General features: G+C 36.5%; 3 protein-coding genes across 3 annotated transcripts; all 3 read right to left on the bottom strand.

Annotated features, from left to right (window-relative positions):
* Window positions 1-841: 841 nt before the first annotated feature.
* LOC119998418 (PITH domain-containing protein At3g04780) lies at window positions 842-4498 on the bottom strand. Its single transcript, XM_038845747.1, has 8 exons — window positions 4361-4498; window positions 4095-4181; window positions 3520-3643; window positions 2982-3030; window positions 2821-2878; window positions 2653-2699; window positions 2495-2572; window positions 842-1042 (listed from the first exon to the last, which is right to left on the bottom strand). Exons 1-8 carry the CDS (start codon window positions 4397-4399, stop codon window positions 994-996), a joined length of 531 nt encoding a protein of 176 aa, XP_038701675.1. The 5' UTR covers window positions 4400-4498; the 3' UTR covers window positions 842-993.
* Window positions 4499-6360: 1862 nt separating this feature from the next.
* Window positions 6361-9654, bottom strand: LOC119998299. Its single transcript, XM_038845593.1, has 3 exons — window positions 8513-9654; window positions 7958-8150; window positions 6361-7081 (listed from the first exon to the last, which is right to left on the bottom strand). Exons 1-3 carry the CDS (start codon window positions 9389-9391, stop codon window positions 6600-6602), a joined length of 1554 nt encoding a protein of 517 aa, XP_038701521.1. The 5' UTR covers window positions 9392-9654; the 3' UTR covers window positions 6361-6599.
* Window positions 9655-20193: 10539 nt separating this feature from the next.
* LOC119998697 (probable DNA double-strand break repair Rad50 ATPase) lies at window positions 20194-21778 on the bottom strand. The gene is made up of 4 exons (XM_038846070.1): window positions 21388-21778; window positions 20855-20965; window positions 20664-20744; window positions 20194-20556 (listed from the first exon to the last, which is right to left on the bottom strand). Exons 1-4 carry the CDS (start codon window positions 21622-21624, stop codon window positions 20482-20484), a joined length of 504 nt encoding a protein of 167 aa, XP_038701998.1. The 5' UTR covers window positions 21625-21778; the 3' UTR covers window positions 20194-20481.
* Between the last annotated feature and the right edge of the window lie 4049 nt (window positions 21779-25827).

Here is a 25827-nt window from a genome sequence, read left to right as displayed (position 1 = left end):
GCATAACCCAATCATTGTTACCATATATATATAGAAAAAAAAATCATTATTTCAACTAATGGGGTCCAAACTGAACTGAACAACTTTTAATAATTTTTTAGGTAGCTTTTAAGATTAATACAAAACTTCCCAAAACATTTGTTTTTTTCCTTGGTTAGTAATACGGTATCATGTTATCCAAAAGATACGTCTACTGAGTTATTCGGTTAACAAAAAAAATTATACCGCGATATCATGTTGTCCAAAAGATTTCTGAGTTACTCTTGGCTAATAAAAAAAAATTATACCATATACTTTGTTGTGCCGCTCCTTGATCAGTGGCATTATGCAATTCAAAAGACACGTTCGCTGAGTTATCTTTGTCAACGAATACGGCGTCTTTGCATGGCTTATGTTTGCAGCTTTAGGTGTGACATGAAACAATCTTGCTTATTGCGCAACCAGTGTGCATTTACGACTTGATTCCAAACACAATCCAGTTATTGAACAGGGTTCTGTGGTCCAAACACAGTTCACTTATCGATTAGAGTTCTATGATCGGTTTGAATCGAGTCAACTAGCTTTGACGGTTATTGAGGTGGTACTTTTAAAAAGCGAAAGAAAGCTTTAGACAAGCAGCCCAGAGGCAGCAGAAATCTCAACGTAGGTTGCGAACACACAGATTCTTGCCGTGTGTTGGAGAGACAACTTTCAACTAACAACTACAAACCACATATGAAGGTTAGCAGGACTATATCGAAGGTTAGTAGGCATCAAAATTCCAGTCATTTTCTTACGGGGTTTTAGTGTTGGTTAGACAGTGATCATGATCTCTGATCTTCCTTGTGCCAGGGCGAAAAAAAACTACAAACCACATGAAAACAGTAATGGAACCTCGGAATTAATGTTAATGGAATTCTAAGGGCGGAACAATATTACCACAATTTCAAGCACCAACTGTTACAACAATCTCATTAGCATCAGATGAGACAATTGACAATTTCCTTTCCAAGATCAGTGATCCTCAATCTTCTTTAAACCCTTCATGTCGGTTGTTTCGACCCTGCAAATACAACAAAACATAAGCAAATGTTGTGATTTTATATCATGGTCGGACTGGCAACGGTTAAAAGAAATCCGCAGCAAGGGAATTCGATGGCAACAAATATGCACAACAGTAACAAAAGCACCATTATTCATTTTCCTGTAACAGACTTGCCTTGCCAAGGGATGTGATATGTGACATTTCAACAAACATGGACAATAAATTTCAATTCCAGAACATGAATGCCAGTAAACCACCAGTTCTATCTTCTATAATTTTATATATCGGCACAAAAACATTTTCAACTTGGTATATTTGTCTTAATTCTTATGGTACTGAAACCACTAAAGACCTGTAAGATCACGTATAATTATTTCAACGGAACCATTCTAATGGCATCCATTTATATTTGATCCTCTAAGCTAAAAAGAAGATCATAAAGTAAAACTGTGCCAGTCTCAAAAGTTAGAGCAATGTGACAAAGTGAGACATCATACTCTAGAGGATGACTCTTTGATGGTCTTTCGTTGAGTCTAGAATCTCTCAAGCCAACTAGCTGTTTTGACGAGCAGCAGAGCAAGTTACTACCTATCCTAATCGAGGCAGACCATCATTCATAGGACATGCAAAAGTCATGATAGTCATTACACTTGAAAAAATATTCTGAAAGTTCCAAGTTATGCCTCAATATTTGGAAGTGACAGTCATAGTTCTCGGATGGAAATTAGTCTTGTTGACTTACGACTTTCTTTTCAAGCTTCTCTCAATATAAGACCAAGTTAAGATGTGAATCCTTTTTCTTAAATGACTACGATGTAAATTCTCAACATGAGGATAAATTACAGAACAATTTTAATAATCTAATCTCACTCTCAAAGATTTAAATCAATCAACTGATCTTTTTTTTCCTCACAACTCAGAAGGTATACATCTCCATCATTATGACATACACCATTAGCCAGTCTTGAATATTTTTAATCACTCTATTGTCAATAAATTAGTTCTATACAATTTAGTAACTATTAATCCACCAAGACAATGACTTCTCACGGTACCTCTTCTCCATTTTGGTACTCTGAATTTTACATTTTCTTAAAAGGAATAGAGAATCAAGACTAACAAGTATGAATTGAAAAGAGAATCAGGAGTCAGGGCCAACAGGTTTTGCTAAATTGAAAATGTATGGAAGAACAATATTTCATCAATTCTAACTTATTCATATAATTAAGGAGCAATCCAAGTCCCAAGATAAATTAACACGCATGTTTTCAACTAAACAATGGTAGTATATACTCTCAGAAACCCAAAGTACTATACAATTGAAAGATTCATTCAAGAGAGACTGAAAAGCATACATATAAAAAAAATTCAAATTTGGATAACAAGAAACAAAATTTTTTGAAGCACAGTATCAAAGCAATTCTACAATTCTGGAAATGTAAGAGTAGTAGAAACAACTTCAAAACTTACGTTGTTCCATATAGAGCAATCTTTTGAACTTTCGTGACTTCAGAATCTGACTGATTGTCCTCAATAAATATTGTCAAGCTGCTTAAGATTATGAAGTAAGATTACTTGCCATAACTGCTACCAATGTATATATAGCATCACAAGTTCTTTAAACATACCTGCGAACATTCTGAAACTTGACATACTTTAAGACCACCGGTTTGCCCTACAAAAGTACGAAAAAAAGAGCAATGTGTAAACATTTTTAAACTCCAGTTTTAACTAATTATGTCATCGAATCTCATCTACTACTGATTCAGAAGAAGATTAATATTAGCAATTTCTACCTTAAGATTTTCAGGGGAAAAATCTGCCGTGTCACTTGGTGGAAAGTCGTTAACGTTACTGCAATTACAATTTACAACATCACAGAACAGAACAGAACCATAAGTCAGAGTTATATACTTTCCATCTAATCGAAAGACATAATGTTTTACTCTCAGCATACCTGAATCCCATATGCTCCTTGTTTGAAAATAACTTTACTGTCTTAGGACCTGATGAAAAACTTTAGGTTAGACAAGTAAAAAAATGCTCAATCTCATCAACTCAAACAGAATACAGTTCAAAGAGTGAGAAGTAAATCGAAAATCTGAAGAAAGTATCGGGAAACAAAAAACTATGAGATTGCAAAAAATATTTTAAAATGGTTGGCACAAGTAAGGATCACATTAAGAATAAAAAGGTGAAGGTCTTGATTGGCAATAGAGGCACAAAAGAGACAATAGACACAATGCTCTTTGTTTTCTTGTCCCCTCCATAAAATTGCATTCTTCGTGAATTTTTTGGGATGTATTATCTCCACACAACACATTAAACACATTATTTCCAAAATATTCTATTGTATCTCTACTTTTATCAGATTTCATGGTTCACAAAAAAATTAAGATTTTGTGGTCCTGTACTCATTGAAATACAAAATTATACACACAACAATTATTATACACAAGTCACTAGTTCATCACAAGAAGATTAACAATAAGTACCTTCATCTTCAGGTCCTTTGATGACAATAGAGTGAAGTTTGATGACTTGATTGAAAGGAATGTAAATTAGTAGCTGCTCATCCGCATCACTCTCCAGATTCAGACCATCGTCTTCTCTATAACCCTAATTCATGCACAGGTATATTAAGTAAACTCTAGTTGAGCCGCCAAGAGATCATTTTATTTCCCCAAACTAACATAAACTGAGGGAGAACCTAGCTGCAGTGGTAAATGTTTCTTATTGCAAGTTTGAAAACTAAGAATCATAGGTTCAAATCACCCAAACATCTTGTCCTCGTATGACTTTAAACCTCCAGCACTCTTGGCTTATATAACACAAACTTCCAAACATGGTCTTTCCACTTGAAGATGTAGAGGGAAATAATACAATTAACCCCTCTTCTCCTTCTCCCTCCCCCAGACACATCGAAAGAACTCCAGATTCAATAAAATCCGAAATCATCAATCACATAGAGGAAAAAATATTTCAATTGCTTATGATATAACCTAATCATCTAAAACAAGGAAAAATAGAATTATCCATTCAAAACCTGAGAAAATTTAAACAGATTTACCTGTTTGAGGGCATTAGAGATAGAGTGACTAGTGCTTTGGTTAAGGCATTCAACTGCAGACCAGTCAATGAAGTCCAATAGATCAACCTGTAGATTATCCAAAATCACATAAATCCAGAATCAGCTATTTTGAATGAATCCTTTGTTTGGCAAACAACAAAATAGCAGCTATTTGAACGAATCTTTTGTTCGTCAGTAACTTTCTCGGGAACCAAACAAAATTAACCGTAAGAAAATTTGTGAAGAACTTGAGAGAGAGTCCTTACTTGGCCTCTTGGGATCGCACTGGCTGATTCTGCAGACATGGCTTATGATGATACAGACGGAGAGCGATTCTTCGAGCAGAGAAAATAGTCCACGCAAACGCAATGGCTCGAGAGAGAATACCGCGACCCGATTTATGAGCGAAACGGTACCGCATTAGGACAACAAAAATTAATAATGGATATAAAGAATAGTGGGCCCTTCATGATGCGCGGCCCATTAGATCCTTGGTCCGGTCCCCATCAAACGGGCCTGGTACCAACTATTTGTGTACAATTATGTCGCTTGAAGAGATCTCATATCATCCAAGTCCGGCCCACGCCTTTTGAGCCCATGGACTCTACATCTGAAAATTGCTACATTTATAGTGCTTTCATAGCTCAATAGAAATAGCGAAAGTGATAAAAATCCCAACCGTTGATTTAAGTGAATTCGTGGGTTTTACATGATGCACATAAAATTATTAGATATATACAACTGAACAGCTAAGAGAATTGAAATACAAGTTGTTGGGATCATAATCGATAGAAATAAGGTGAGCTTTGGATTTCAAAACTTTGACCTCATACCTTTTTAGATAATCAAGTGGCTCCAATAATTTTGGTTGATGACTAGCCTTCTTTTGTCCTCCTTCAGTTTTGTTACTTTTAGAGTGTGTTTGGATTGAGGGATTTGGGGGGAAGGGAAGGAAAGGGAAAGGGAAGGAAGAGAAGAGAAGAGAATGGAAGGGAAAATACATTTCCCTCTCTCATGTTTGGATAGATAAAAAAAAAGAAATGAAAGAAAAGTAGTTTAATTTACTAGTTTATCCTTATTTTTTATGTTTAAGTGTTATGTCCAAGGTTAAAATAAGTTTTAAACTTACAAGTAATTTAATTAGTAATCTCTTCCCTCCAAATGACTCCATTTTGGGAGGAAAGAATTTTGACAAAAATTTAAAGAAATTTTCCTCCCAAATCCCCTCAAATCCCTCCCCTCAATTTTTTATAAACTATCCAAACAAGATAATTGAAAGGAAACTCTCTTTCCCTTCTCTTCCCTCCCCTTCAAATCCCTCAATCCAAACACACTTTTAGGGTCCAAGCAATATGTCATTTAGTCTTATATTCTAAATGCATAATGCATAATTATGCTTCCACAAAAGAATAATGATGGATAGTTCTCTCCTTACTTGCATATGGTCTGATTATTTAGTATTAGATGCAATGTCCCATCAATAACTAATCTTCTACTACTTAACATTAATAATGTCCAACATACAACACAGACTTTGGCAAGCAAGACCCTCCAAAATAGGATTGCTCAAAATATTCTCATTGCCTACTCATTTATTTGAAAGACTAGCACAAACACAGTTTTATGAAAAGACATACCCAACTTGCGTTTCTTTTAATATTTCAGAGACACAGCCGAAGTCTTTTGGAGGTGTCATTTATGAAATATGGTTAGAAATCCAAGTCCAAACACATCAAGAATATTTTTTGCTCTAAGCCATAAGTTCGCACAGATTTGTTTTTTCATGAACTATCGTCATTGGCTCTTAAACCCTGAAAATGCGTCCATGTGTGAGAATTGAGAAGTGCTAGATATTTATTTATATACTACTCAGTTGGGTTTAGTTAATCAAATGTAGGATATTAGTTTTGACACTTCTTTACACTTGGGAACCGAGTTATGCTAGATCCAAAAGTGGATAGATAAAGGTCACGTTCAAATGTACTGACTTTTTGCTATGATACCATGTTAGAAATTCAAGCCCAAACACATTAAGAATATTATCCACTCCGGGTCATGGGCCTACACGAATTCTTCTTAATGGGCCAACACGAATTCATGCCATCGTCATTGGTTGTTAGGCCTAGAAAACGCATCCATAGTACGTGAGAAGTTCTATAATTTTACTTATATAACACTCGATTGAGTTATGTCAATCCGATGTAAGATATTAGTTTGACAAATACACTATGACAGGTGTGATTAGTGTTCTGTTACATCAGCCATGGAAAATAAAGAAGAAAGCATAAAGAAATAAAAAAAATTTAGTACAACAAACTTTAAGTACTAAGGTCTCATTCAAATTGGCAGTCCCCCCCCCTAAGTACATTGATTATGATGATTCATATACAGAGTACCATACTACCATCTACCCCCCTATTTCTCATCCCAAGTTAGACTATATCTATTTACCCTTCTCTTTGACATTTAATTTTTTAAAAAATGAAAGAAAGTTGAATCAAAATTTCACTCAAAGATATCAGAGCTTAACTCCTCCATCAACAATCCAAAGATGGCAACTTCAATATCCAATGCAGCCTCCCCCACCTCCTCTTGACTTCTCTTCCATTCTTCGCTGAGTTCTTGCTCTACCATCATATCAATGGTGTTAGACTCCACCTCTTTCCATGACCCCAATCTCTTATAAACCCTTTTGGCAACCACTTCTCTGTCAATGCAGTAGTTGGTTCTCTCTCGGCTTTCCTCGTCGATGAGATCTGAAACCAAGCTCTTAGGAATTTGCCTTGCATGATCGAATCCAGATTTACTGAGTTGTTGTGCAATAAGACTGTCATCATCTTCTTCCTCTTCTACCTCTACCTTATTCGTATCGCTGTTGTCGTCGTCTTCGATTTCTTCTGATAACATTCTTTTCTCAAGTTCTACTGGATCCAATTCTGCCAGTTTCTCGAATCTGCGAAGCTTGTGCAGTAGCTGCTCCTTTGCTCCTGCAGATACAAGAAAATTAAAGAGAGTATCAGTATTCGCCGCTCATTTGATAGTCTGTAAACTAATTGAATTTCCAACAACACAAGTAAATGCTTCGAAGTATAAACAAACAAGTTTAATGCTATGAATCTCACTGCCATTACAATGAAAGGGACCATGACAATTAGCTAAGGTTCCGCCATTAAAGCATAGGTCACAAGAAATCATATGTCCTGGTTTAGCCCCATTGTCAATTAAATCCCATGAGAACCCACCAAGTTTCAGACAACAAACATTCACATTTTACAGTCTAAGGTAATATAACTGCTTGAAGCAAAGGAGAAATGCAGAGAAGCCTGTCAGAATCTGTTGTATACCTAAAAAATACTATTAACTGAGATGGGTTCCACCATTTTGAAGCCACTGACAAGGTTTAATGAGCAAAAGCCACTATCAATATCTTACTGTTCCCATGGACAAGGGACGAAACATTAACAGAACTCAACGTACACTTATCATCAACAAAATACAAGGACATTTCACCATCTTGACTACTAAAAAAGCAATCTTCAAATGGAACCCACAATGATATCAATCTAATAGAGAAAAAAAAATCATCCATACACAACTGGGCCAGAGCCTAGTGAGAGAAGATAACGCAGGGTGACTTTTGCTCACGTTGTGTTGAACAACTGTCCGTCTCGAAAATTGTGATAATGAATACACCCATGAGACTTAAACTCGCAACCTCTTGCTTGCGCTAAGAATTACTACAGTCAAGTTAAACATCTTAGCCAACAACCCGTTGTTGGCTGGTTGAATGATGAAGGCCACACATGACACAACAAACTGTACAAAAACTCAAAACAAGTACACGAATGGTGGTTGTTACATACTCTGTATAATTGCATAGCTCCGTTCAACGTCGAAGCCATCATCGTCCTCGCATTCATGGCCATCTCCATCGTTATCGTCCTCAAATGGGGGGTCCAATACAGAAACAGGACTACATTGTTCCTTATCCTCCTCCTCCTCCTCCTCTTGTACTTGGGATTTTTTAATGCTCTCCCCATCATAATTCTCTTTGTCCTATTAAAATCAGTCACATAAACTTGATTAAGACCTCATCAATAATTCACTTATTATAGAAATTATGTCCTAAATTTTCTTGACAGAGTCCGCGGATAATCAGAGATTTGCATTTGCATGGCAGAGGCATGGGGTTAGTAGTTTTGACGATTTAGTGGTCAAAAGACATGTATAGCCCTCGAAGGAATTTGGATCTACTAATGTTACAGAAAGTTTTGTGGGGGGTATAATTGTGATTTGATCACGACATTCCGGCCAAAATTGCAGAAATTGACTCTGCTGCCGACAATTCATTGACGTCCAAATTCCAATTCAGCCAAAATTGCAAAAAATAATATTAAAATTAAGGATACAAGACAAACCTCTCCGTTGCGATGAATGGGAGACTTTTCCGGCGAGGAGAGTGTCGGCGTCTGTATACCAGAAGATGGACTCCGTTGAAGCGCAAAACGAAAAGGGCTTTCACAGAAGCGCTTCTCACAAGAAGTAAAATAAGTTTCATCAATCCATTGGTTAATAAACTCAATCTCTGATCCAAGTAATTCCTCACTCTGGTTCGAGGTCTCCAAATCAAAATCCATCGACTGGTCTTCATTGCAAGAAAATTCAATCTCACAATCGTTTGTTTCTTGAGAACTTTTTTGCGCAATCCCCTGTTTTCTTTCACTGATTCGCTCGTTGGGGGACCTCCTTCGCCCAACAGAATCCCACCTTAAAATATCCCTCACGGAGACTTTAACGCCATCAGCACCGATTTCGCGTTTCCGGGTCAGGTACCGGTTCGTTAGCCTCTTCAAGAACGACCCGAATAACCCGAAGTTACCATGGTTTTTGTTCTGGGTTTTGGTTTTGGAGGACTGTTTCTCAATCTTAAGCGCAGCTTCAAGTGTCAGAGTAGCAGTTCTCGAAGGGACGTTAAGGAAAATCGCATTTGGCCTTCTTCCACATGGGCTTTTGGAGACTGGAGATTGAAATTCAAAGATTGGAGACCTTCTTGGCTCATGAGGAGAGTCAACATAGGAGAAAAGGCAAGATTTCTTGCTGAGATTGTGAGGGGAATTCAAAATCGTCTGTTGTTGCTGTTGTGAGATGGAGGTAGGCTTCCGTTTCGTGACCTGTAAATGGGATTTTGGTGAAGAGGAATTTTTGAGCTGGGAACGCCTGTCAGCAATATAGTTCTCGAGAAGAAATGGCTCTTGATCGTCTTTCAGAAGTTCATGCAAGTGCTTTGGAGCAGCCATCACGGTGATGATGGGTTTTTGACAAGAAGAGGAAAATTGGGCAGTACTGCTGCAAGGCTTGAGATTCTTTTATGCTGTCGTGGAATTTAGCACCATGAAAGTGTTGTTGTGAGCTTAACTTTCCAATACTGAAAATGAAATGCAAAAAGCAAAGAGTTGAAGATGGTGAGACCGTGAGAGAGAGAGAGATGAAGGAATGAGGAGACTTTTCGTGATTCAAATATTGAGGTCTCAATATCGAGGTAGAGGCGAGGTGGCTGCTAAAAGAATTCTCTTGTTGGAATTTAAAATAACGATTTAAAATACGATTTTATATTTTCATCATTGATTTGAAATATACGAGATACAAAATATTAGGCTTAACTCACAATCCGCATTTTAAGTCTTTATCTTAAGTCCGTAAGAAAAATTCATATATATATATATTTTATTTTTTTTGTTAATATCCGCAACTTAATAACTTACACATTTATTTTTTAAATATTTTAAAAGGGAAATGAGTTATCCCATGCGGATGTCTGTAAGAATCTCTATTTTAATCTGGCAGTGTCCTTGTAAAATCATATCCAAATCAAGTTTCCAATTGATTTTCCTCGTCAAATCGAATCGTCCCAAATCAAGGTCAGTTCTTCTTCCAATTTCTAAGGGTTTCGAATTATTTATGAATATTTACATCATACTTCGTGGTCCCAGATCGTCGTTGTCTTCCTCCTCATCGTCTAATCAAGAATCCACGAAGTTAAACTCATCGTCCAATCAAAGAACCTACAAAGCTAAACCTGAGAAACCTAGGAAATAAAAAATGACTTAATGGATGTCTTGATTTAACTTGGCAATGTGATTAGAAGAACATACCTTGATTTTGGATGATTTTGCGAGTTTGAAACTATATAAAAATGATTTAACGAATGCCTTGATTTAACTCCGCGATGCGATTTTAAGAAAAACTGACTTTGATTTGGGGTGATTTACGAGTGTGAACGATTTTATTTGGCGAGAAAGAAGAACTAACCTCGATTTGGGGTGGTTTGCAATCACAAACCTGAAATTTTGATATAATTTTAGAAAATGACATTTCAATCTCAGTTGTTGGTCAGATCCAATCGTTGAGATTTAATGGTCCGTAAACAAACGTTCTTACATATGCCCGTATGAGAAAACCTATATATATAAATTCTCACATGCGCACAACTATATGCATACACACTTGAAATTCAATAGTTGTAATAAAGCACAACAAAAGTGAGGAATACATATTTACTTTGGGACCCACTGCATCTATGATTGAAAAACAATTGCATAAAGTTGATGCGTATAGTTGGTGTGCATGTGATAATATACATTTGAGTAATGCTACAAGAGGCACTACTATTTGTTAATCCAAAAGGTTAAAAACTGCAAAACAAGAACCGGCAGTTCCTACTTTGGCTTTGCTGTTACCAAATGCGCGCAGATTCCCACTCGTAAAAATCACATATATTTCCCGAGATTTTAAGGTACATCCATCAACCATGGTTGTCCAGTTTTCTAGACTAAAAAATATGTAACAAGTATCTATTAGTGAACATATCAATCATATTATACTATAGAAATTCAGATGTCTTTGGTTGCAGTTCCTGGTGGAGTAGTGCCCCTTTGGATGAGGGGCCCTGTAGTGATTAAGGGAATTAAATATTTTTTATGCAATACAGACATCACTACCAATTTTGAGCCATCATGACAATAACTTGAGTACAGAAATGCAGTCCCATTACGAATTTTAAGCCATCATGATGATAACTTTAATACAGAAATGCAGTCCCATTACTAAAATGTAAAATTATCACAATTTTTTTTTTAAATTTTGAATGCATGTTTTTATCGAGTTTACAAATTGAACGATATTTTTTTTGTCCCAAAAAAAAATAAAAGAACATTTAAAATTTTTTGACTATGGAATATAAATCCGAAACATTTTAATGTCTCTCTTGTGATAAATTTAACTTTTGTTTGTGACAAAAAAATATCAATGTACCTGTAATATCGTAAACCATACTTATGATTTTGTTTTTTTTTTAAAAAAAATTCGCAACTCTATTTTTATTAGAGTGGGTCCACTGAAAACAATTACAGCAGATCCGTGCACCCAATTGGGTATATTGATTGACAATCATATTTAAATGACTTCGAAATAACCTTAAAGGCAGCCATGAACTAGTGTTAATGAACTATAATTCACCTGGAAGCATCTTTTTCGAATGTCACAACATACCCTTAAGTGGTTTGCTACTTTGCTCTTTTACACGTTGAGGGGTTCGACATGCCGTGATATACGAAGGAAAAAAAGGAAAAAAAGAAAGAAAAGAGCGACAGATATTGGAAGACGCGGCCGTCTCGGCGGCACTAGTTAGTGTCAAGCCACAAAGGTGGTGACGCCGGGACTAGCTAGTGCAAAGCTAGGCCTCATGAGCACTAGGACTACAAATCGTGCGGCGTGGGTGGTGACATCAGCAAAGCAGTGTTCGTATCGATTCGCCGGGACTAGCTAGTGCAAGCCAACCCGCATGAGCGTCAGGATTGCGGAGCGTGGTGGAATGTTTGCAAGTCCCATATCGAAAGTATGTGATTTTGGTGTGAGATTTATATGGACACTGGACTCTCTAATCTTACAAGTTAATTTCTGAGGTGTGGTTCTCCCAAAATCCAAGCGCATGCGTGGTAAGAAACAGAAAATCGGATTTCACTAGATCAAAACCTTTTGTACCTCCTCCAATTACTTTTTTTATTTTTATCTTCTTGTCTTCATCTCCCTCACTATTCTGTAGACTACGTGTACCTCATCTCCCTCACTAATCTGTAGCTTTGCGTACTGTATTAAAGAAAAAAAACACTTTTTCATGTTTGGTTTTCTGGCCCTGGAAAATTTGCATGTAACTTTATGTGTATTGTGAAAGTAATGTGCTCACGCTTGCAGAGGAAACTTGCAGTCTGTCACCTTTTCTTACTTGATGGGTCGATTTCAAAAAATCAGAAAATCCAAACTTTAATTTTGTTACATCGGGGGGGTCCTTTCACGAAAACAAAGAAGAGTGTGTGTGTCCCGCCATAATCAACATTATCTGGAGGAGTTGAATTGAAATTGAGACTGACTGAATAAAAATTTGATATAGACCCGTCACAACAATAACACCGCATATACTTCTCACCGAAAACATCCCATAGTAATTCCGCAGTTAAACGTGCTTCTATGAGAGTCACTATTTAGATGAGTGACCTCCTAAAAGACAAAGTCGTACGGACCCAATATATTCACGGGAACCTGACAATCCAAAGTGAACAATATTATTGATGTGTATTGGACTGAAAATTTCTACAAAGGCCCTCCATTAGATGTCACTGCAGTTTTAAACACAAATGTCCAATCTTTTTACCACATTCAAAAAATTATGTGATCGTAAACAGATTTTCAATTTTGAACACAGGTGTTCAATCTTTTGACCAAATTCAAAAAATTGCGTGGTCGTAAACAAACTTGGACGATTGTGATTAAAATTACAATGACTTCTACTGCCCGAGCCCTTAGCTCCCTTATCACCTCCATCACACCATGTATAACAGAAATTCATCATATTTACCAGAGTTTATAATCTCCAAGAAGGACGAAACAAATGCCCAGAAGCTGATGAATGTGGACCTATTGGTCTTCAGTCTTTACCATTCCACGTCCTTTTGTCTTTCTATATTTCTTTAAATTAATCTCCTATCTTGTTCTATACTTCTATATATATGTACAAATACAAATGAATATATCTCCCAAATTTAGTAATTCATCATATAAATTATAATCAAATCAGCCATGTTGTGCCCTTAGCTTCTCAGTCAGCATTTTTTTTTTAATTTCAATGTAAGTTATGAGAATCTTCGGCTACAAAGAATACACAAATGTTGGGGTGTTTATGGATCCACTGCTAAAATATAATTTCTCTATTTTTCTTTGCCAATAATTTGACACCAACTTTGTTTTATTAAGGCATTAACATAGTATATTGGGGAATTAACAAAAATGGGTGTGATGTTTGTGCCGAAAGCTCAAGAAGGGGGACCCTCTCGATCAATCATTCCCCAAAGAGAAGATGGCATAATTAGAATTAGACTAATGAATTTGACCGAATATATCATGTCATCAGGAAAAGTTGGACGTATTACACTCGGTGAGAATCGAACTTAGAACTTCTCGACTTCATATGGTTTGGTCTCATAGAGATCAAACTCTACTGTACTCGAGGTATTATTAACTACTACTCATGTAAAAAAAAGAAATTGTTTAGGTAGTAGTCGTACTATTGTTGAAAATTTAAAAATAAGTGTGAATTCCTTGCGACATCAACCAATCTACAGTGTAGAGTTAATCTTACATTAGGACTCTAACTTGATAATTGTTTGAGATAATAATATTTAGTGATAATGATGATTTGATATAAATCAAATTAAAGATAATGGTTGGTTATTTGATAACTGCTCAATCAATTAAAGATCACGTACGTTTATTCCTTGATGGTAGGAACAAACTCAAGTGAACCGTGTGTGAGTGGGTCTTGGCCTATCTCCATTTAAAGAGGCATGTGATTCTCCATTAGTCACGCTTTTTGCTTTGAGCGTACAGAGAGGTTAGGCAACAAATCCACCACCAAATATACTGACGTTTGCGTTTGTAGATTGTTTAAGGCTCTCTCACTCAATTCGTGAAGGCTTTCTTTCTGTCAATTCAATTGCTTAAACTATCAATAGTTGGGGGTATGTCGATCAGTCTAGTTTCCACTACATATTTGCTTTCATACAGTCTATACCATATCTATACGGGCCCCTCTCGTATACATCACATTTACATTTACAAAGAAGACAAGATAATGAGAGATAGAGAAGACAAATTACCGATAAATGCACCGTCATACGGCGCACATACAATAAGCTGCCAATCTCGACGGTCCATTTCAGGCGTGTGTATATAGACGTACATTAATCTACGTTCAAAAACGCTCGGATTTTTGTCCATACCTTTTTTGTGGAGCCGACCTATCTATCTCACCTCCATAAGACACAATGCTGCTATTGCACATAGGAGCCGACCTATTATTTCTTTTTCAATTACAAATTGACCCAATTCACACAAAACCACGTCTACGCAAAATCTACATCAATTGTTCAGTCTAATTGTCTAAAGGGTCGCCCACTCGCCCTCGCATGAGACATTTGAAATCACTAATCAGGGAAGAACACTCCTCAATGCTATTCTCTTCACCTAGTCATGAGGTGCTACAAAATAAGAAAGAATAATATTAAGGAGAAAGAAAAGGGTAATCAAACCTAAGATTTGGAGTGGGTAGTGATGATGTGTAAAATTGGACCAACTCTTCGACTAATCGATTTTCTAGCTGCTCGATTCAGTCGACGCATCAATAGATCATATTAGGGATCGGGATGTAATTATCCTCTATCTACACATGTGAAAACGTGAGTGTTGATCTCTGAGGTGTACCATATGGGACGCTTCGACGACGCTCAAATCAGCTCAATAGTCAACAATACTATTGAGATTGCTCGGTGCTTGGAGTTTTCTCTTTAACTAATAGTGAATAGTGAGAGATATTTACCTGAGTGAATATCTTCTTTTATATGAATATTGAAAAATCTATTGCCATTGATTCATACGAGATTTTCTAAGGGATGATCTCCTATAGATTTCCTTCATGTTTGGTGGGGCATGTTCCTCAATACTCCAATGTATTTTGGTCACTTCCCAAAGTTATACTTATTTTCTAGGTTTTACCAAGCAGTTTAAGCAGGTGACATCTCGGTTGGTCAAGATGCTCTCCAGTCCGAACTCCTCCTTTTTTAGTCTGGATGGTGACACGTGTCAGCATCTTATTGGAGAGATATTTTTAGTATTATGAGGTAGATACATAGATTCTCCTTGATCAAAATGTGTTTGGTCCAAAAACAAAAGTTCGAGCATGAAAACTCGAGTTAATTGAGGCAATAATGAGTTATGCGAACTTGTTTTGTTTTGGTCAACATCGGAATGTCATTCCATGCTGAGTATAAAGACGATGTCGTGGCGTGCCTTCGTGGACACGTTTCCGACCAAGTTGGATTATAAAAATCTAATCTCTTTGTACCTTTTTGTGAACATGTTTAGTGCGCTAATTAATTAATTGTTGTCGTGCTTATACATATTCAATCTTATATAATGGAATTTCGTAGTGGTTTCTTTTTGATTAAAGTATTTTGCAGAAAGAAACAAAAGAGTTGGGGAAAACGACAAGAAACTAATTATTGACTGACTCAGTTGATTAATATATTGCAATCGACAATGCTATATCCTCATTTTGTGATCCCAAAATACTTCCGAATCTATGTGGTATTAAAATAGTCATTGATTAAAGACACATATGTATGACCCACTTAACATCTAACACTCTACATCAATTGGAAATGGGAGGGGCTCCAATTCCTGACCCCAATTCCAGCTCCAATTCTGTGTGAAAATGATATATTAGAATTTAAGAGTTAGAAATTAGTGTTTAGGACTTAATTTTTAATTTTTAGGGTTTAGAATTTAGTATTCAGAATTTTGTTTCTTCAAAATCTACTATATTCTAACATTATAAACACCAAAATACTCAATCACATATTTTAATTTACGATTTAACATAATTTTGAGGGAGAATTAGAGCCGGAATTGGAGACCTCCCTATCCCCATTGATTAGGGGTCTTTTGAGAGTCATTTTTTCGAAGTCCAAAGCATTATCTTATTGCAATTTGCAATGCCGCCATCCAATTAAAAACCGAGCCCGAATCGTGAGCCCAGGGCCGGCTCATCACCAAAGTCCAGCCCAAACCAACACATATGAGGTAGACATAGGCCAAAATTCTTTGGACCGTTGTAATTGTGATGCATTTTACCTGTTCAATAGTGGGCTCTTTCGGAGGCCCGTTATCAAATAAATAGTTGGCCTGGAGTTTACTTCAAAGTCCAAAATCAATCCTCGAAGAACGGCCCTTATGTTAAGATAAATTGTCCCATATGGAAAATTGAGGGAAAACAGAACACCTCTCATTTGTAGATGGGACTAGGGGAGCCTCTTAAAATCGTACAAATCTTAAGTCTCAAAACGGATAATACTCTATAAGTTGTGTTGGGTTGAATTTTCTTGCATGGTATGAAGAAAAACCCAATTACGATGTCGAGTTCACTTATCTCTTCCGTTTGGGTTACATGTTGAGTCTTTCGGATGAACGTATAGATAGACCATCCACAAGAACCCTAATTTTTATAGGTCACTTGTTGGTTCTCGTACAACCGAGCCGACAAGTGGATGGGTGGGTGGATAAAATAGAATGTATCACATCGAAAAGTTGAGGGAAAACAAAATGTTTTATAAGGTAAGATCCAAAACCTCTCAATTGTATAGGGCCATTTTAACGGGGAAAAAATCGTGCAAATCTTAAGTCTCAAAACGGACAATACCTCATTATTTGGTTTGCATTTTCTTACACTTTCGGTTGTTTTCAGCTTTCAACACATCCATCATCCATGGGTACTTTTACGAATTCATAAAAGGCTAGCCACGAATCCCTTAAGCATGCAACCGCACCATTATACTGGCTACTCAATGTTGTTTTTGCTTGGCTCACATTATTTGGGCCATTAGTGCTAATCTTTTTCAATTAGCTCGTGATGATGATTTATGACTCCACAATTCTGACAGACTTGACATCAATCATTACCATTTCCGGTCATAAAGAATACAAGCTTTTGTTCACCACTCAATGTTGTTAGGAATTATACAAGCACTATAATTTCCTGCATTGTCTTGCAATTTTAATCACAGATTGTGCAAGCAAATGAGCCATTGGTTGAGTGGCAATGACTTTGCATGTCCCTGACTGAGGTCATGGGTTCTAGTCTCACCTCCTCCGAATATTTACAAGGAGGTGTGTGGGCTTCGTCTGCCCCTATGTGGGCTTGATAGTCTGCCCCTGCGTGGGCTTGATTTGTGCCTCCTGCGTGGGGCCTGTTGACACCTGTACTTTCAGAGGCTTGATCTGGTGGTGTGTCGTATATTGTGTTTGTACTTGTACTCAAAAAAAAAAAAATCACAGATTGTGCAATCTGTTTACGAAATTCAAAAAAGTGTATGAACCCTCACACTCATGAAAATATTGAAGAGTCTGTGATTAAAACCGCAACGACTTCTATTACACAACCCTTCATCTGATCATAGAAGCAACAACAGCGCATACAAGTGGGGATGCACTTTTCCACGCTTTTAACAATTTGTCTTTCTTGTACCTAATAGTCTCATATGCATAGTGGCAATACTACTCCTTTACCAAGAATTGGATAGGAATAAAAGAGAGAGATTTTGATCATTGATCATGCATGTATCCGACCCCAAAAAAGTCTATGCATTCCACGTCAGTGGTCAATCTCTCTCAAAAAAACCTATCAATTCTCTCAACTCCTCCAGATTTGTTTGGAGAAGGTGGAGATCCTTCTTCTCCATTTCCTCCTCCCCTACTACTGTTTCTGATCTTCTTCTTCTCTCTAGCTTTAGATCTCCTCCATCTGTCATGGATATTCAATCATCGACATTTCTGGTGTATTCTGGCGACATTATTTGATTTATAGTGATAAGACTTCCAGATCTAAGGAAGATTGGTCTCTCTAGTTGAAGACGAAACCAAAATCCTTGATCTACAACCATGGTGTTTGTTCGAATTTTTTTTGTATTCAGTCTATGTAACCCAACGTAGTCCGATGTCGCTCGATGATTGTCCAGTGTAATATAATGTCGTGCAAGAGTGTCCGACGATGATAGTTGATTGTATTTTTTTTGTTAATTCTTTTATAATCCATCTATATGATAGCTCGAGTGTCTTGTGATCTCAAATTCTTTTAAAATAATCCAATCCAATCCATTATCTTTTCAAAAAAGAAGAACAGATATTTTGAACAAATGGTGGCAGTTGTAGTGGTTAAATCAGTTGGCATGTCAAGGGAGCAGGGATATTAAATTTGGCACCAAAAAAAGATTCCTATCAAGCACAAGGTTTGACATATCGAGCATCAGTATGAACCTTACGTTCATGGTTGTAATGTCAGTTAGGAAGTTAGTCTATTTTGGCTTTTCAGTTAGGAAGATTGGCCGCAATCTGAGCGGTACCACCCACCCCACCCTACCACCTATAGGCGGCCGTCCGTCCTACAGCCGCCCGAAAAGGAACTGCAGTGATCTTGAATAGGAATCCTACAGCGATAGATAGAATCCCCATAAAAATACGAACACCCGGCTCGAGAGGACAAAGCCACAAACCTTAGTAGTACAAGTTTAATGGTGCTGATTGAGGTATCGAGTGATGAAGGAATTAAATCTTTTATCCCACATCGAAGCACATTATATAATAGATCAAACTTCGTAACTCGTAACAAGCATTTTCTCCGGACTCAAACTAATATGGATTGATAATGAGCTGGGAAGACAAAGTTATACGAGCCAATATAGATTGGTCAAAAAAAAAATAAAAATAAAATAATGTTACTAATGCGAAAGAGCGGAATGTTACACCACCAGATTGAGCACACTACTTGATTGAACCTTGCGAGGAAGCCGTTCACAAATCTTCTCCTTAATGATAACGGATATGAAGAATTCTCCTATGCAAACGTTCATAGCCGTTATCAGGAATTCTCCCGTGGGCGGCATTCATTCCCATCGATAACGGCTATGTTAGTTCATAGCACGTTTTGGCATGAATCATTTGACAGATATTTCAATAATAATGAGCCATTAATGTTCTCATACATGAAGATAGGAGAGAGTGCACTCGTGACTAGGTAAGTATAGCTGTGAACCAACCAAACATCGCTGCATATATATATATATATATAGTAACCGACACAAAGAACGTAGTACCTTGCAAGACTACTGCATGCACTCCATGCTAGCAATTTTACGAATCCCAATGTTTTTTGTCACACTTATCACAAATATTGAGATAGACGCATAAAATTTCACATGGATATATGCGGAACCCATCATGAAATTATGGATCATGTATGTTCATCTTAACATTTGAGATAACCGAGACAATATACACTAGAATCCTTAGCATTTTTGCAGTCCGCCCCGCATCCCAATCAATTGTACAGTTTTTGAATCAGTGTGATATCAAACTTGACAAATTGATCAACCTTAAGAGTATATTCTCAGTGACAGTAGTCTCTGAACATGATAAATACATCCCTACTTAAGAGCCACCCTTGAAACCAGAATATGAAGTACAAACAAGATGAATAATAGATATGCCCATGCAACTCTCAAAAACCAAAATCAACAAGCAACAAATGCTTAATGGTATACCATGATTGCATTTGCAATTTCAACAATCACCATAGTCAACAAATTACAATCATGAAATGGACACAAAACAACCCATTTCAAGAATCAATCAAACAATCACCATAGTCAACAAGTAACTTAGCCCTCGTTAACCAGAACAATAATGGATTCATCAACACGGAGATTGGAAGAACACAAATTGCAAATTACACATAAGGTAAAAAGGTAAACAACTTTCGTGCACAAGATACAAGATTTCTGTAGTGGGAGAGGTCGAGGATAGACGTCTATAGACCTTACCCCCAAATAGTAAGTAGAGAAGCTGTTTCTAGGTATTGAACCTATGACATCTAGGTTGCGTCCCTACAACTCTACCACTAACCCATATGTTCAACTCTAAGAAATTAAACAAACTCTAGTGCACAAGACTACCACAGAAGCTTGAAATAAACAAAACAAGATGAGTGAACAAAAGGCCAAAAGAACAAGAAAAAAATGACAAATGCAGTCGTGATGCATTTAGTTTAGCTACAAACTTGTTTAAAAGGGTTTTTCCCTTCCTAAATCAGCCTCACAAATGATGCTAATAAAACCAACAAGAACATAGAATACACCCAAACCCAAAAGACACCCATATATAAATATCAAAGTAACCTTAAATACATCACACAACCTAAATGAGTTAACAGCACTGGTGGCTATATGTATTAGTTCAAGGAATCAATGTTCTTACTCAGCTCCTCCAGCTTTTTAAGCCGCAACCTCTCACTTTCACTCACCAACTGCACAAAATGAAAAATCAAACAGAAACCCAACATGAGAAAACAATCATCAGAAACAAATGTAAAATTTTCTTTTCATATATTGCTCTGTAAATTATGAAACCCACCTCCATTAATTTGGTGATTAGCTGTACTTTCTCCCTGTTCTTCTCATTGAATACCTCAAGGGCTTCTTTGTATTCTCTCTCCTGTGACAACAGATTACAAATCCAAAGTCAGTAATGGACCTCTTTACCTATACTGGTTTTAGAATGGAAAAAAAAAATCTATAATCATCAGAATTTGAGAAAAATTTTACCTTCTTTTGGACGGTATGCCCAAGTGGCTTTAATTCTTTGTTTACTGAATCAATCTTCTTACGGACCAGAGCAACATCTTTTCTCATGGGATCTGCCATGGCTTCTAGTTCCTGATAGATATCAAGTTCATGGAAAACCATAAACACCTTCAACAATAACTACTGCTATTTTTTCAACAATAAAAGTTCATGGGTTTTGAAAACTTGAAGTCAAAACCTCTCAATCTCATGGTTGACCCAGAATCCTCTGACAAGTTCCACAATAAGTGGCGATGAATCTTGGGAAAACAGAGATATCTTTCTTTTAATCATCTTCCTTTTGCTCTGAAAATTCAAATTAAGTCTCCTAGATTTATCAAAATCACAAGAAAACTTGACACCTCTCTTAGTTTCAGATCAGCGCATTTTTATGTGTTTTTCTAACAAATAATCACAAACCCACATCAAAAATTTAGTCCAGAAGTCCTAAAATCAAGAAATTACGCTATTTCAACCAAGAACACAACATAAAAATGTAAACTTGGTAAGCGTACCTCTCGAATCATGGCCAATCTTTTGGTCTCTTCTTCAACCCTACCTAGCTGGACTTGAACCTTCTCTTTAACCTCCATCTTCTTCCTCTCAATCTCTTCTTCTTTGGCTCTAAAGGTAGAAAGTGCAGACCTTGACATCTCCTCATCTTCTTTTGACATTTGGGAGCTGAAGCTCAGACTCCCAGAGGTTTGAACCACTAACTGGTTCTGAGGCTGCTGCTGCTCGATTGTCTGCATCTTCTTCTTCTTCAAAGATTTCACAGAAACCCTTCACCTTCCTTGAATTCCTCCCTTTGTTATCTCTTCTTTTTTTCCGTAGCTTTTGCTTTTGATATGATGGTGGGAGTGCTTTCTTTATTTTCTCTCTTTTAGCCCCCCTTCTGTTGCAAGTGCTCTTATAAACAAGCCTGGCTGGCTTTAAAAAGTACCAATCCCAAGCTCTGCGCTGTTGGCTGTTGTTTTAACCAAAATTAAATTAAATTAATAAATAAAAACCCAAAAAAATAAATAAATAAAACCCAAAAACAAAAAGTAGAAGCTGAGATGACCCAACAGCCAAAACCCTGATAGAAAGATGAGAATTGTTTTTTAACTTTACTGAATCAAAATCAAAGGATGTCCCTCCTAATTTTAAAATCTCTCTTCTACACTTATTTTTTTTGAATCCATGTTCATAAAAGCCCCAAGAATTTCAAAATTTCCATTAAAATTTTATTGTATTAAAAGAGGGAGAAAAAAAAGAGAGAAGGCTTTAATCCCCATAAACGATAGAGATTCCAGTAATATGATCCTAAAACGAACATGTCACTCTCATATTCAATTATCAAATTTTATGGACCTTACACTTAATACGATTAAAAGAGAATGATCAATTGTGAATATAATCCCTTTTAATTAGTAAGTATAAGTTGTGGATATAATGGTCAAGCGTCAGTGTTTTTCTTGGATTTTGTGCACTGATGTTGGCTAATTGACCTATCCTGGTAAGAATTTCAATATTATTTCTAAAAAAGGAGATATTCCAACTATAGTATACTTCTAGCTGCTTCATCCACATGGCACTGTTTGGTAATGTAATATTTGGGAAAAATAAATTACTTTATAAGTTATAAAAAATTAAATTAGTTCATAACCTATCAAATAAGTTTCTACTTATTTGATGAAAATTTTAAAATTATCATAGTTTATATTAGGGAATGAGAAGAGAAATCTGTGCGTTAGTGTAACTGTAAAAATAAATTTCACGTAAGAGCTTTTAATTTTGAAGTGTAATTATTTAGGTCATTTTGAGAAATTTTTAAAATTGAGTAATCGCTCCACCACACAATGTCATAATATGAATGATAACAACAATATTTGTATGCATTAATATTTTATGTGGGGGAGATACACGTAATAACATATACACACATAAGCGTGGATACTTTTTGTAGCCCCCGACTCGAGTGGACGGAGTCACAAGTTTTTGCAGTATCAAGTTTGATAGTGTTGAGCGTGCTATAAAGTGACGAGAGGGTTAACTTTCTTGTCCTACATTACCTAGGCAAAGATTTGAGATACAAAATATAAGAGATCAAAACTTCTAAACGAGTAACAATTGCTTTTCCTCAACTCAAATTAGTATGCGTTGGTGCTGGGCCTAGGAAGATAGAATCGAGCGGGTCAGCATAAACTCTCAAAACCGACAATATCCACAAACCTTCCATCTACTCTAACTATGTTATCAGACGTAGGATTGCAACACCCTGCTGAAAACGGAGTCGTATGAGAAGGAGCAGTTGTGGTGGCAGATTATCTAACTTTTTTTTTGACAAATGCACAAATCTTTCCCCTTCAAAGCAAGAATCCCATCACTTTTATTTTTCTCTTTTTAAAATTCCCTCTCGCTTTTAATTTCTCATAAATAATAATAATAATAATAATTCAATTTTTTTTATTCTTTCTTTCTTTTTTTAGCCCCGCTAATTATGATTGGGTCAACTGGTCAAGGCTTTACTTTCTTAAACCACATTATCGCCTTTCTTCAATGGGTGGTGGAGGACCACCCTTTCATCACATTTGACATGTTCAAACAAACTTATTTCCTCTCTCTTTCTTCGTTCTTTTCTTTTTTTCAACGTAAAACACATTCAATTGTCAAATGACCAATTGATTGGTAAACTTCAGGTTACATAGAAGATTCCACAATCCCATTAACTAATTGAGACCTGAGTCGAGACCCAATGAGAAAGATAACGCACGGTGACTGAGTACGGGTTTATCTCGCAAATTTCGATAACACATTCTAAGTTTTTTAATGTAAAGTAATCAACGGTTAGGATGATGGGATTGGATCAAACGTGTGATGATGGCCCCATGAATCTCTTATGTGTGGGGCCATCCAACGGTGGATGCTCAACCTTCAAAGCACGCGTTTAGCGTCTAACCTAAGCAGTTTGATTAATTAAGGGCCTGTGTGATTGTGTTGCGTCAGGCCCACCCTCAGATAGCTACCTCTATATATAATTTTGGTTATTAAAGTATTGAAATGCAATACCCGGCTCAAGTGGTCAGGGCCACAAACTTCTACAATGTTAAGCTTGATAGTGTTGGACGAGCTATCAATTGACGAGGGGTTTAGTGCTTTGAACCCCATCGCATTTGAGGAAGAAGTAAAATGTAGAATAAAATAGACCAAACACCTAATTAATAAAAAGAGCTTTTCATGGGTTCAAAGTAGCATGAGCTAGTACTGGGTTTAGGAAGACAAAGTCATACACGCGTGGTATTGGTATGAATTAATCCTAACTCCAAAGCGGACAAAAGTGTTACTACCACAGAGAACAACTGTCCCATGAAATAATTTTATTTGGTCAGGAAATACCTCAACAACATCAGTGTCTTGTTGTGTGTTTGTTGAAGAATCTTTGTATTGGGCGGCAGTTTGCCAACTATAAGCCTTAGAATCTCGACCCTGACACACATTATGATTGGCTTTTAGTAATAAATTTTGGACTTTTATCTCTGGAATTAATCGTTTTCTTAGTCAATCTTATAACTCAGAAAATGATTTGTGTATATATATATATCTCTGTGTGTGTGTGGATACTATATCTATATATAGGATATGGACTTTTTACTTCTTGGAAGTTGGACCACGTCAAGAATCTTTGGCCAACCTTTTTTTCTCTCACTGAGTAGGCAAAAGAAAAAACAACGAGAGGAAAGTTGAAAACAAAGAGCAAAGTTGGAGTCGAAGGGCACCAGGAAGCAGTCAATGGGCCAATTTTTCCTGGTCCACAGAAGGTATTTGAGCGTCTGAGCCTGGTTTCTCCTGACTTAAAACCAAAGTTCACCTGTTGAAAATCTCAAGCCCTACTAACATTAGATATATTGTCCGCTTTGGGTTATTTAATTTTCGTGGATACATTAAGTTCGCACGATTTTATTCTTCATGGGTCATCTCACTTAATGGTGTTTGAGCCCATGAAAATGTCTCTTATATGTGGTAGGGACTTGGACATGATTATATACCACATGATTGGGTGATACCCAACCGAACCGACGTGATATTCTAACATGACCAACAATTCTCAGGTAGAATGAGAGAAATTTTCGTGCAATGTGTACATATATTTTGTTACAAATGGCACTATGCAAAGAATTCATGATGCTTGTTTGGCACAGCAGGCCGCAAGTGGTATCGCTGTGGAACTACGAGCGCTCCATGAGCTTCCGTTTGAAGCTTATGGCAAGTGGTTGTCTGTTTTTTCATTTTTTAGTTTGAATTTAAAATAAAATTTAATAATAAATATATATCATGAAATAAACAAAATTTACAAAGAATTAATTTATATACAAATATTTACTTATAATATATTATACTTATACATTTATAATTTATAGTTGTGCTTATAAAAGATTTAAAAAATTACAAACAAAATAGACTTTCTATAGTTTATAAACCAGCATTAGCTATAAATTCACACACACCTGACAACTTACATCACAATTTAATTTACAATTTATAACTTGGCGTTGAAAAAAAAAGCTCTATCAAACAGGGCCATGATATGTCTTGAACAATAGAATAGAGAGTCAATTACAATAGCTTTCAGGAACATTAACATTATTTATATTTGTAAACTCTTGAAACATTGTGTTTTGGTATGCGCACAGCATTTCAAACATTTGATAGTGTTAATGCCATCCTAGGGCTCGTTTCGGTTCCCGTTTGTCAACCTTTGAAACACAACAATTTGCGTCGTAACCCTAAGTTTCGAATGTGCATGTGTTTGGTTGCTCGTTATGTCACAAATGCACCACATCAATTCACGGGCTCAGGCGAAGCGCCTAGGAGATATTGTCAATCTGTGAAAATTGTATTTTTACTGTAAATTTAAAGAATTTATTAAGAGTTTATGGTGTATATAGTTTTAACGGGATCCTAAAATGTACCCA

The sequence above is a fragment of the Tripterygium wilfordii genome, chromosome 5, assembly GCF_013401445.1.
Source record: "Tripterygium wilfordii isolate XIE 37 chromosome 5, ASM1340144v1, whole genome shotgun sequence".
NCBI classification, from domain to species: domain Eukaryota; kingdom Viridiplantae; phylum Streptophyta; class Magnoliopsida; order Celastrales; family Celastraceae; genus Tripterygium; species Tripterygium wilfordii.
Note: the sequence above shows the minus strand (reverse complement) of the source record. Positions and strands in the feature narration are given on the sequence as shown.

Coding starts and splice junctions, on each gene's coding strand:
- LOC119998697 (XM_038846070.1), bottom strand. CDS start 21,624: ATGCAGACAATCGAGCAGCAGCAGCCTCAGAACCAGTTAGTGGTTCAA. Junction 20,966..21,387: donor GATTGGCCATGATTCGAGAG/GTACGCTTACCA, acceptor GATATCTATCAG/GAACTAGAAGCCATGGCAGA. Junction 20,557..20,663: donor TAATCACCAAATTAATGGAG/GTGGGTTTCATA, acceptor CATTTTGTGCAG/TTGGTGAGTGAAAGTGAGAG.
- LOC119998418 (XM_038845747.1), bottom strand. CDS start 4,399: ATGTCTGCAGAATCAGCCAGTGCGATCCCAAGAGGCCAA. Junction 3,644..4,094: donor TCTCTAATGCCCTCAAACAG/GTAAATCTGTTT, acceptor TGCATGAATTAG/GGTTATAGAGAAGACGATGG. Junction 2,879..2,981: donor AAGGAGCATATGGGATTCAG/GTATGCTGAGAG, acceptor TTGTAATTGCAG/TAACGTTAACGACTTTCCAC.
- LOC119998299 (XM_038845593.1), bottom strand. CDS start 9,391: ATGGCTGCTCCAAAGCACTTGCATGAACTTCTGAAAGACGATCAAGAG. Junction 8,151..8,512: donor CCATTCATCGCAACGGAGAG/GTTTGTCTTGTA, acceptor TGATTTTAATAG/GACAAAGAGAATTATGATGG. Junction 7,082..7,957: donor GAGCTATGCAATTATACAGA/GTATGTAACAAC, acceptor TTGTATCTGCAG/GAGCAAAGGAGCAGCTACTG.